This window comes from Physeter macrocephalus, chromosome 9 (assembly GCF_002837175.3).
Source record: "Physeter macrocephalus isolate SW-GA chromosome 9, ASM283717v5, whole genome shotgun sequence".
In the NCBI taxonomy this organism is placed as follows: domain Eukaryota; kingdom Metazoa; phylum Chordata; class Mammalia; order Artiodactyla; family Physeteridae; genus Physeter; species Physeter macrocephalus.
The window spans coordinates 84,373,237-84,385,650 of NC_041222.1; the positions used below are offsets into that span (position 1 = coordinate 84,373,237).

General features: G+C 55.7%; 1 protein-coding gene across 1 annotated transcript in view; it reads left to right on the forward strand.

The window, feature by feature from the left end:
* The window catches only part of PHF2 (PHD finger protein 2), a 94,784-nt gene extending 90,543 nt beyond the window's left edge, over positions 1–4,241 (forward strand). The window contains exons 20-22 of the mRNA XM_024117177.3: positions 185–294; positions 1,169–1,589; positions 2,266–4,241. Of these exons, the coding sequence (XP_023972945.2) occupies positions 185–294; positions 1,169–1,589; positions 2,266–2,354 (620 nt within the window). The 3' untranslated portion in view covers positions 2,355–4,241. The remainder of the gene's footprint in view (positions 1–184; positions 295–1,168; positions 1,590–2,265) is intronic.
* Positions 4,242–12,414: the final 8,173 nt, after the last annotated feature.

Consider the following 12,414-nt stretch of genomic DNA (forward strand, 5'->3'; position numbering starts at 1 on the left):
ACCTCTCTTGTCTTGCTGGTGTAGGGAAACCAGCCCCACACCAGGTTGGGGCCCATGCTGACACTCCCCGAGTTGTGACTTGTCCTTGGGATTTGGGGACAGACTGGGGCAGGGCTGGGGGATCCCAGGAGGGCGCACAGGCAGTGGGTGGCTGCTCGAGACAGGCTGACCTTCTCTCCCGCAGCGAGGGTCGGCCCGTCGGTGCCAAGGCAGGACAGGCCTGTGCGCGAGGGGACCAGAGTGGCCTCCATTGAGACCGGGCTGGCAGCTGCTGCAGCCAAACTGTCCCAGCAGGTGAGGAGGGGGCCCCCTCCTGGGCTCAGGCTCCCCAGATGCCTCTGCTCCCCCCACCCTCATGTACGGAGACCACCCAGTCTGGGGCTGTCACAGCCTTGGGGACATTTGAGTATTGCTGACCCTGGTTCCTCCAGGCTCCCAAGTCCCTGCTAGTGGGAAGCCGAGAAGCTGGGAACTGGTGGCAGGAGTCTCATGGCAGGTCAGAGTGGGGTGGTGGGGAATGGAGGGGGTTAGGGTGACGGGGGAGGGGGCCCATACTACGTGCCCACCAATAGGTAAACTCAGATTGAGTCTGTCCACTACAGCTGAGTGCTGGTGCCACATCCCACACGTCCCCATGTCCAGGACGGCCCACCTCACAGAGGGGGGCCTGTTGGTCTCTCCACAGGCCCCAATACTGCTCTGCAGGGCTCGTGGTGGCTGGAGGTGGGGCTCAGGCGTGGTCCAGCCCTTTCTGCTCCTGCAGTGCTGGCTCGCTCAGCTCCATGGGAGAAGCCTTGTGCACAGCAGACCAGGCTACTCCCAGGCTGCAGGCTGCTTCCCAGTGTCCGAAGCCTGGCCAGCCCTGTGGGGTGACACACCTGCATGTTTTGTTCAAAGGAGGAGCAGAAAAGCAAAAAGAAAAAGAACACCAAAAGGAAGCTGGCTCCCAACACCACCTCTCCTTCCGCCTCTGCCTCTGCCGGCACCACCTCGGCCTCCACCACCTCAGCCTCCACCACCTCGGCCTCCACCACCTCGGCCTCGCTCAGCTCCATGGGAGAAGCCTTGTGCACAGCAGACCAGGCTACTCCCAGGCTGCAGGCTGCTTCCCAGTGTCCGAAGCCTGGCCAGCCCTGTGGGGTGACACACCTGCATGTTTTGTTCAAAGGAGGAGCAGAAAAGCAAAAAGAAAAAGAACACCAAAAGGAAGCTGGCTCCCAACACCACCTCTCCTTCCGCCTCTGCCTCTGCCGGCACCACCTCGGCCTCCACCACCTCAGCCTCCACCACCTCGGCCTCCACCACCTCGGCCTCCACCACCTCGGCCTCCACCACCTCGGCCTCCACCACCCCGGCCTCCACCACCCCGGCCTCCACCAGCACGGCCAGCAGCCAGGCCTCACAGGAGGGCAGCTCACCTGAGCCCCCACCAGAGTCCCACAGCAGCAGCCTGGTTGACCACGAGTACACGGCAGCCGGCGCCTTTGCTGGGGCCCAAGCCGGCCGTGCCTCTCAGCCCATGGCCCCTGGGGTCTTCCTCACCACGAGGAGGCCCTCCTCGTCATCCCCCAACAACACCGCTGCCAAAGGTACCTTGCCTGCCGACCCTGAGTCACCTAGAATTTCAGACTGTCCCTGTGGATGACCACAGGTCTCCTTTGTCCCTGTAGCCATGAGTGTGTATGGCCAGGCACTCAGTCAGTATGTGAAACAAATGGTCCCTTTCAAGACCAAGAGCTCTGGTTACTCACCAGGGGGGTTCTGGTTACCTTGGAGTTAGGTCTGGCCCTTCAGGCTCCCGGGGCCTCAGCTTTGGGGCCTGGCTTGAAGTCAGTGTGGTTGGTGGTTTGCCAAGGATTCACTGGGAGGAGCCTAAGGTGACCCAGGCTCCTCTGTGTGAATTAGGGGTGAGACGGCTGGCCGGGTCTCTTGGCATCCCCACTGTCACCCCCAGACCCCCTGCACCATGGGCATGAGGCCCAGCCGGCCATGGACATGGGGAGTGTGGCTCTAGGTGGCCCTAATGCCATCCGTGGCCTGTCCCTACCCTACTCACCACGGCCCAGCCCCTTGTCGACATAACCTCTGAGTGGGGCGCTTTGTTGACAATTGGTGGTTTTGGAGGGATGCAGAACTCCCTGGACCTGGGAATTGCAGGCCCGTTTTAAAGACAGGGTGGGGGCTCAGGAGGGTTATAGACCACCCCCCATCCCACATGCTGCTCCTGTCACTCATCTGTCTTTTTTGTGTCTCTGCTTCCCCCAGGAAAGCGTACAAAAAAGGGCATGGCCACTGCCAAACAGAGGCTTGGGAAAATTTTGAAAATTCATCGGAATGGAAAACTGCTCCTTTAAAGTTTGGAAAGCCAGGATCCTTCTGCTCCGCTCAGAACCCTTGGAGCCCTGCTAAAACATCAGACCCCAGGAGGGTGGCCTTGCTGCCTCACCCCAGGGAGGGCCTGGCCTCTTCCCGGCAACCATCCCCCTCACATGAGCATCTGTTGCTTCAGCGGGCGGAGCTCGCCAATACGGACAGACGTCCTTTCTCAAGTTGCTTAGAGTGACCAGTTCCCGAAACGTGGCCCTGCCAGTTTGAGGACCATTCCAGTTTCAGGACAGCCTCCAGGCATCCCCGAGCATGGGTGTGATTGCAGGGCCTTTTCAGCTCTGCTGGGAGCATGAGTCCTTCAAGGAAGGAGGAGTGAGCCAATGCTCACCAGGCCCAGAGTCTGAGCTGGCCACAGGCTGGTAGCCTCCAGAGGCTTTAAAAAAGGCAAAGAACACTAGAGAGGAAGAGGAGGAGAGATCGGGGTGTGTATGTGCCCCCCTTCTCTTCCCAAGTGATTCTCAGACAAGTCCAGAGACTGTTCGGCCCAGCCAGGAGAGGAGCCTCTGTGCTTCCCGGCTGGTGGGTGGTGGCCGGATGGTGGGTGTTGCACCCTGAATGCCTGGGGCATTTCTCAGGGCTGGCTGGGGCCATCAGCAGGGTCAGTGTGTCAGTGTTGGAGGGGAAGCCATCATGGGGTCCCCAGGGAAGGGTTCAGGCCCAGACACAGTGTGGGGCCCAGGGGGCCCAGGCTAAGCCACATGGGTGGGCCCTGTCCAGCCTGACCATCTATACTCCGAGAAGCACTTCCCAGCCAAGGCACCCTGCCATATGCCTGGTGGGGCAGATGGTGGCCGGGTGGCCCGAGGACTTGGGGGCCAGGCACTTCTGTCTTGTCACCTGTTAACGTTTGGTGTCGAGTGCATGGGTGGCTCCTGGACCACGTGTCTGCCCATCGACACGGAGGGGCTGGATTTGTTTCTCAGGCAATCCTGTATTTTAATTTTAGATGTATTTCCTGAAGCATATTTTTCATAGAATGTAGCGTGTAAATAGCTTTTTAAATAACTTCTTTTTTATAAGAGTAAAAGTATCTTTAGGAATTTCTTTCTATAGAGTCCTTCATTAACATTTATACGAGTTTTTTGCCGAGTATGATGAACAGTTGGGTTTCCGATGCTTTTCCTTTTCCTTCTTTCTTTGTATTATTATGGTTATTATTATTATTTTTTCTTTTAGGAACTAAGGTATTGCCTGAAAAACAAGTGATGTCTTTGCAGCCTTATATCTGTCTTTACAGAAGCAAACAGTACACAAAAGATCTATTTCAGACACATTTGAAGAGGAATCTTCAACTTGAATACCAGCTCTTTCTTTCCTTCTAGTTGATGAAGGGGGTGGGGGTACAGTTATTTTACTAGCACCTTGTGAAGTGTTTCTGTGTTTTGTGATGCTGTAATTTATTAATGTTTGTAGCTTTTTATATTTGTACATTTCTTATGAGCTTTGTTTATATGCCCATCCCTGGGTGTTCTGTCCATGAGGAGAGGCAGCTTTGCGTGGGCCTTGCCACCCTTGCTCACCCTGTTTGGGGGATGCAGCCCCAGGACCCAGAGGCTGGGAGGGGCGAGCCTCATGGGGCCCTGACTATTCCGACCCGGCGTTTTGAAGGTTTCCTTTCCTGTCCTTGTTGAACATTTATATAATCTAACCTGGCCATCAAGCTGTTCTCTCTCTTCCTCTCTCTCTCTATCTCTTATTTTTTTAATTTTATTATTATTATTTTGGCAACATGTACATTTCTAACAAAGTTTATTGTGGCTATTAAAGTGTTTTATTTCCCAATTCATATTACTCTTGTATCGAGTCCATGAGGTCTAAGGTAACTTAGATCAAAGTTTTAAAAGAGTAAAAATATTTCAGGTTTTGTACAGAACCATGTCTGTGTCATTTCTGCCTTGTTCACTGTCATCCACTCTGGTAGTGAGGACGGTGGGGATCCTTGATGTTGGGGAGAGGAGTGAGCCAGTGAGTGGGCTGGATGTGAGGGTGGGCAGTCAGGCCAGGCCCCCTACCCAGGCCCAGCCCTGGCTGCCAACTCTCCCCTTGGAAAGCCTTTGGATTGCCCACAGGGCAAATGTACTGCCCTGCACCCCAAAGCTGCAGCACCCTGAGCCAGCCTGCAGGAGAAGGCAGAAGAGACCCTTGGTCAGAGTGGGCAGCCTTTGAGACCCTGACAGTACCAGCCCCAGCCCCTAGCATCCTCAGGAGCCTCTAGTACCTTCTTAGTGTTCACAGTTGTGCAGTTTAGTTGAGTCCGGTGAGAGGCACCCGAGAACATGTGCAGGTTTTCAGTCTAAAGCTGGTGTTAGGGACTTCCCTGATGGTGCAGTGGTTAAGAATCCACCTGCCAATGCAGGGGACATGGGTTCGATCCCTGGTCCAGGAAGATCCCACATGCCATGGAGCAACTAAGCCCGTGTGCCACAACTACTGAAGCCTGCATGCCCTAGAGCCCATGCGCTGCAACTACTGAAGCCCGAACACCTAGAGCCCGTGCTCCGCAACAAGAGAAACCACCCAGTGAGAAACCCACGAACCGCAACGAAGAGTAGACCCCGCCCGCCACACCTAGAGAAAGCCCACACGCAGCAACGAAGACCCAGTGCAGCCAAAAAAAAAAAAAAAAGCTGATGTTATTCACAGCAAATGAACAAAAGCAGACCCCACCCCCCACACACATACACAGATGAACAGTGCAGGGCACAGTGAGGATCGAGGATTAGGGAGAAAGAATGACCAACTGGCCAAAGGGGACTGCCACAGAGGAGACCCTAGGTCCACGCCGGGGCTGCCCTAGCTGCCAGTCATCTCAGACATTGCTGGGCCCTGGCATGCAGTGTTCAGTCAAGGCAGCTCCACAGCCTGAATTCGCTCCGCTGGACCCCGCAAGAGGGGCCTCTGCAAACCCCAAGGTTGGGCATTAACTCTTCCTGGCAGCTGTCCTGTCCCTGCCCAGATCCAGCCAGATCCTGCCCTGTGGCTTCCCCAGGGGTCCCCACCCCCTCACCCCACAGCCGCTGGGGGACCGTGCCAAGCCCTGGGCTGTTCTGTATAGCCCACCCACCCTAATCCTGGCTCTGGCTGCCCAGCCTCTGAGCTGGAGTCCTTGAGGCTGAGCTATCTGGGTGCTCCTTGGATCTTCCCACCCCAGCATGGCTGTAGGGACTGCATCTGCAGAGGGCCATCTGGGACCTGGGGCCCTAGGCTTGGGAAGGACCTCCCAGAAGGTACCCAGAGCCTCTTCCCTGGCCCTAGGCCCTATCCTGGGCTGCACCCACACCATCCTGGTGCAGCATGGCCTGGTCGTGCCCTGAGCCGTCACTGTGGCCCCAGCTGCCCTTGTGTTCGGGAATGTCTGTAGGTGGACCAGAGGCATGCATTTCTGGGTGTGCCTGCAGCAGGGGTAGCAAGGGGCCTGTGTCTCTCTGTTCTTGGTGCTGGCTGTGGCCCTTCCAGGGTCTTCTCCCCATCTCCATGCAGGGCCAACAGCCCTGTGACAGTGAACTGGGAGGGGAGGGGCTGAGCAAGCTCCTTGCCCAGCCCCACGGACCCAGCCCCTCATTTGACAGGTAGATAAACTGAGGCCCACACTGAAGCCCTCCATGGATGAGACTTGAGTGCTCCAGGATTGTCCCTTGCTCACCATAATTTCTCAGCCTCCTGGCGACAGGTGTAAGTGGAACACCACCATCGTGTTGAGGCAGCTCCTGGGGGCCGCAGGATGCCAGCAGCAGGGTCCTGGAGAGCCACCTGACCAGCAACAAACTTTGCAAGAGGAAACTTGAAGGGTTGCATGTTAGGCCTCTGAGATGTTGGGAGCTGTTTTTTTACTGCAGGCTGCCTAGTTCTGTCTGACTGAGACTCACATGCAGCTGTGTCCTGTGTACTAAACGTGGCATAAATAAACAAATTGCCCCCTTAAGTCAGCTTCCAAATTTCAGCTGAATTTTACGGTCATTTCCTGAGCACCTATTGTGTTCCAGACTCGGTGTTGAGAACCTTCCAGAGGCTTCATCGGGGCCGATTTTGCCAAGGAGGACTCCAAGCTCAGAGGGGGCACCTGTTCCCCTGCTCCTCTTGGGAAGCATGGGCCTTGCCTGGGACCCACACTGCCACCTGCTCACTTGTACAGTAGGACAGGCTGTGATGAGACACACCCATGGTGTTGTGTTACACTCCAGGTGAATGAAGGGGGTCTGGAAGCTTCCCTGGAGCAGCCCATGAGATGAAAATGCCTTCAGCAACACAAGCAAAGGCCCCAGGGCAAGTGACCAGACCTCAGGGTGGTCAGATGGTGGGAGGTAGGGCTGGAGCTGGCTCAGAGCAGGCGGAGGGTGTCCACACAGTGGGGAATGTGGCAGGCCCTGGGGATCCCCAGCAGGTTAGCAAGCAGGTGCAGTGGACTCTCCCGGAGAGCAGCCTCTGCAGGGTAGGCTGAGGGCAAGGGGTTTACTCTCCCCCTGGCTCACATTCCCCTAGGATCCCCCTCCTCCTAGGGCTCCCTCTCCACTCAAAGGCTCCCCCTCCCCCAGGTCTCACCCTCTACCCCTTGTGCCCATCAGTCACATGTTCCCATCGTCTCTGTGCAGGTGGGGAGCTTAGCCCCACCGGCAGCCCAGTCTGCTTTGCATGGTCCTGCCTGGGTGCTCAGAGCCTTGGACGGACCCAGAGCCAGTCCCCAAACCTGCAGGAAAGAGTCCCACTAGGTGCCTTGGGGCAATACTGAGAGCTACCACCAGGGGGCAGGGGAGGGCCATGAACGAACGGTCCTTCAACAGAGCAGCAGTTCATTTAGCACGTGTTGTCCTGTGGGCAAGACCCTGGGGCTAACGGCCGGCCGAAGGGACAGCAATGGGCAAAGAGAAATAAAGTTAACAGCATGCTGTGAGCGTTGGGAAGGAGATGATAATAATCAGATCAGCTTGGTCCTGAACTGTTTAAGGGCTGGGTGTGCCGGGACCTGTTTAAGTATCTGGCCTGTATTAGCGCATTCACGCCTCACAACTGCCCTCTGAGGAAGGTCCTACAACTGTCTCTATCCTATCAAGGAGGAAACTGAGGCACAGAGTCTCACAGTTAGTGGAGCTGGCAGGACGGTTACAGAGCCCTTGAGCTTATGAGAGACACCATCCTGCAGACAGCAGCCAGGAGGGCAGCTCCCCAAGGCCCAGGAGGAAGAGCTGTGCCAGAGCAGAGAGAAAGCAGCTACCGTTCAAAGGCCCTGAGGTGGGGACAAGGTGAGGTGCCGTCTTTGAGGATGGCTGGAGCGAGGGGCTGAGCACAGGGGATGGGGTGGAAGATCGGGCAGGGCAGCAGGCTGGGCCATCCCCTTGCCCGACTCTCCCTTCCATCATGGGGGTCTCCCTCTTTCCCAGGCTGCACAGAGACCTTCAAAGCCCGCTTTCCCCCAACCACACTTTCCCCTCTGGACCCAGCCCACCCTGCATCTGTGCACAGCCCTGAACCAGGAACCCTCTTTGCAGATGAGGACACTGAGGCAGGTCTTGTGTTGGACACATGGCTGCCAGGGTCTCTGCCCTCCTTGTCCACGGTACTGAGTGCTGGATGGTGTGTGGGAGGAAGAGTGAAGAGGGCTCACTGTCCAAGGGTTAAAGAAAAAGATGCTGGGCTTCCCTGGTGGCGCATTGGTTAAGAGCCCGCCTACCAATGCAGGGGACACGGGTTCAAGCCCTGGTCTGGGAAGATCCCACATGCTGAGGAGCAGCTAAACCCATGCGCCACGACTACTGAGCCTGCACTCTAGAACCCGCAAGCCACAACTGCTGAGCCCGTGTGCCACAACTACTGAAGCCCGTGTGCCTAGACCCCGTGCTCCACAACAAGAGAAGCCACCACAATGAGAGGCCCGCACACCGCAACGAAGAGTGACCCCTGCTTGCTGCAGCTAGAGAGCGCCTGCGCACAGCAACAGAGACCCAATGCAACCAAATATAAATAATAAATAAATAAATTTTTTTAAAAAAGAAAAAGATGCTGCTGATGTAAAACTTCAGGCTGTGTTCCCAGCCCTGTGAAAGCAATTCTCCATAACAATAATGATAATGGTGCATAAGATTCATATCAAAGACATTAGAGGCTGGGCGCTGAATTCCGTAGGTTTCATGTAGTGATTGTGCTGCCAGTGTGGTCCCATTTCCTGAGTGCCTACAGTGTGCTGGGCAGGGTGCCGTGAGCTTTCCCAAGGCTATTCACTTGCCACTGCCCCTACACCTCAGGCTTGGGTCCTGGAACTGGGAGGCCTCTCTGAGGAGGTGACCTTTGAGCAGAGCCCAGAGACCATGGAGGAAGAGTGTTGCGACCGAGGGAACAGTAGAACAAAGGCCCTGGGACAGGATCCAGCTTCGTGAGGAACAGTGCGGGCAGTGTGGGTGGAGAAGTTGGCAGGGCCAGGGTTCCAGCAAGGCTTCGTCTGCCTCAGGCCTTGGTCCAGGCTGCGCCCCCTGACATGAGTGGCTATACTCTTGGCCCAAGGACCCCATGGCAGGCCCAGCCCAGCCTGGCTGTGGCACCTTGAAGCTGGCCTCACCTTCCTCATCTGCAGAGTGGCTGATAGAGTGACCCCACACAGAGGTGCTGCAGGGCTGACTTCTCCCCACAGGCCCGCCATTCCCACCTGGCCCTCTGCTGGGGCACGCCCCACACTACCTGCCTGCCCTGACAGCCTGTTTGCTATGTGATCTCAGGCAGGACTTCCCCTCTCTGGGCCTCTTCTTCCATCAGCCTTCCTGATGATAAAGAGGGGGACGGAGTAGGGATCTGGAGCTACGGCGACAGCATGTCCCCACCTGGTCTGCCCTACATCTTCTCTGCTATGGCCTGCAGAGGACTGCCCACACACAGGACACAGCCCGGCCTTAGGTGGCCAGGCCTGGCCTGAGAGATCTGTCAACAGACATGCCATGTGCACCCCGGCTTGCAGAGGTGTGAGGTGTGGAGCGGAGGCTGCGCCCTGGGCTGGGTGTGTACCCAGGTGGTTGTGTCGATGATCAATGAAATGTTTATTCACATCCAGTTTGCAGTCTCCTTCCCATATTTTGGAGTGGATCCTTACTTTTCACGACTCACGGTTTTGTGTCCTCAGAGCCCGGTGGATGGAGGGACACCAGGTGGGGCTGCAGGGTTGAGGAGGGGTGGTGGTGTGAGGAGAGCACTGCGGGCTGTCGGGCAGCCTGACAAATGGCCTCCCTCCTCAGCCGCCAGCCCGCCTTTCCCAGGCTGAGTCCCATCGGCCGCCTCATCCAAACATCCCAGGGGATGCCACCTCGGCAGAAAAATGATGCTGTTCCATTAACATCTGACATGGATTTGCAGGCCCCAAACAGACGAGCGTGCATGTAAACACCCGGCCTAGCTGGGCCCTCGCCCGGCTCAAAGCGGGATCCTCGTAATTAATTGTCCGCCTGCCGGCCTGCCGGCCTGAACCCACACTCCAGCCCATGTTATTTCAAGATCGCAATCCCTCCTGTCCCCCCACCCCGCCCAACTGCACTTACCAAACAGCGGATGTGCTGGAGCTTGTAGGAAGGAGAAGAGAGATGGTCCTGGCTCTGCAGGCCTCAACTTCCTCCCTGTAAAATGGAGCCATCGCCCTGGCCTCCCTGATGGTCAGGAGAACAGGGCCCATGTGCCTGGCTTGAGTTGGGCCAGAGCATCTGCACACTCACGAGCATGCTGTCTTGGACTGCCCAGCCTGAATGGGTCGGGTGTTGAGAGAGCAGAGCCCCAACAGGCCACCAGGGTCTCCACACCCCGGATGTGGGCTCAGCTCGTCTGACACTGCTGTTTATCTTTTCTACTCATTTTGGCTGATTTAGTAAGTGTGTAAAGCCACATGTGTTACAATATGTGCCTTTTTACCTTGAAGAGGGAGGATTTTTTGTAGAATGCTGTTCTAGAATGTTGTCTAGAGTCAGTGATACCTTGTGCATATGTGTACACCAATAATACCTCTTCTGCTTATCAAAGAGAAATCTCATATAAATGGGCCACAATTCTGAGTAAGCTTTGGTCTGCCACATTTATATTTCCTTCCTTCCCTCCTTTTTGGGTTAATTTATTTTAGAGTTTAGGAAAACTGCATGACTTTGCCTGCAATGGGCCATCAGGGGTCTCCCTGCTCTGCAGCTGCAGCTGGTGGAGATGCCACCTCTGTGAGCTGTAACATGGGGACAATGATCTTACTTTCTATGGGGTCATAGGGATAAACCAAAGCCAGGCGCACAGATGGGTCCCTACAATGTGTTCTGGGATCAGTATCTTTGCTCAGATGCTTAAATCTGGGGGAAAAACCCAGTCCTACTTTCTGATTCTTTTCTTTTTAAACAATCTAACTATGACCCCCTGGGATGAACTGTAGTTAATGGCCAAGAGCAGGGATCCCGAGTTTATCTTCCATCAACATCCAGGTATTTGTGGCCCATATCACATAGACATTTGTTGGTGGGTTTCTCTTGGTGGCTGTGGATTAAGCTCTGGCAAAGTTTATTGGTGTCTGTACTCTGCTTTTCCCAGGGGGTTACCAGGATCAGTGCCAGGGTTAGGGGTTAGGGGGTGGTTCCATGAGAAGGAGGCATCTGGGGGCTTGTGGCAGATGTAAATAAGGATACTTTCTGGGGAATTTTTTCATTTTTTGTTTCTGTTTTTTCTGTTCTAGACTCAGACCATATAGTTTTTGTGACTGTGGCTTTAGGATATATTTCCAATCTATCAGACGCTCCATGTGCTTCTTGAATTGCTGTGCTGCAATCTGTGAAGCAGCTCTGAAGGTGGGGGAAAGGGGGCTCATGCTCCGGCTATGGTTTCCACTCAGGGAGGAGGGGTGCCGTCTCCATCTGTTCAAAACCTCCCTCCTCCTCCCCCAGATGTGGGCATTCTCTGGGTTCAGCTCTCCTGCTCTCACCCTGCAATCTTCTGGAAGGGACCCCTCAGCTGTGCCCACTCAGCTGCTCCAAAACCTCACTCCTCAGTGACTTTGGCCTCAGGAGCCCTTCTTATCTGTTGTTCCACCAACATGCTTAGATGGGTTGATTCTGGCTTCTTCAGGTCTCATGTACCTGCCTGCCCCAACTTAGCCTTCCCCAGGATGCCTTATACCAGCCCTGTCCTGACTCTGTTTCCCTGATTCCCTTCTTCACGGTCCCCAAATTCAGTCCCAGACACCACCTCCTGTGGTCATTCTTCAGCTCAGCCACCTTCTGTAGCTCCCCATTAACTGCCTACAGGACCCCCACAATCCAGGCCTTCCATTCTTTCATGCCTCAGTGCCCACAACCCCAGCAGGGCATCCTCTGTGTGGTCAAATGGACACCCTCCTGGCCCATTTCACCCCAGAGGATAGTCTATGACCTTGACGTGGGACTTGGAGCCATGAGGAGTCCCTGGTTCAGGGCAGGCAAGGGCACCAGTGGCTGGTGGATAGTGGGAAAGCAAGGTGGATTGAAGGACCAGGGACCCCAGAGGAAGGAGGGAACAGGAAGGTGGGAGGGGGACAAAGGGGGACTTTGAGAAGAGGGATGTTTTAGTGGAGAGAGGGAGTTTGTAAGGAAGAGGGCTCCAGGCAGAGGGACTAATGGCATGTGTGGAGCAGGGGCTGTTAATTCCTGCCCTGCAGGTGTGGATTAGGAAAGACAAGCATCCAGGGTGGCCCTTCTGAGGCCTGGGGTTATCACTGCTTCCTCTTGTGAGGCTGCTGGTGATTCATGGTCTGCGGGCTGATGGGCAGGAAGTCAGGGGCATGGCTAAGCCAGCAGGGAGGGGTTGTGGCCACTCACACTGTGGTGGGCTGGGCTGACCTGTGCAGGCAGGCACAGGCTCCTGGGAGCCCAGGTGGCAGAGTGCAAGATCCCCCAGCCACAGCCTAGGAGCCCATTCAGACAAGTGCTGTCTGACCTTCAACCCCACACCCCTAATACCTCTGATGGGGTGCTCACATTCTCCTGGATGCTCTGTCTCACTCTAAACTTGGCTGGACTCAAAGATCTGGAACCTGCCTTCCTAGGCTGGCTC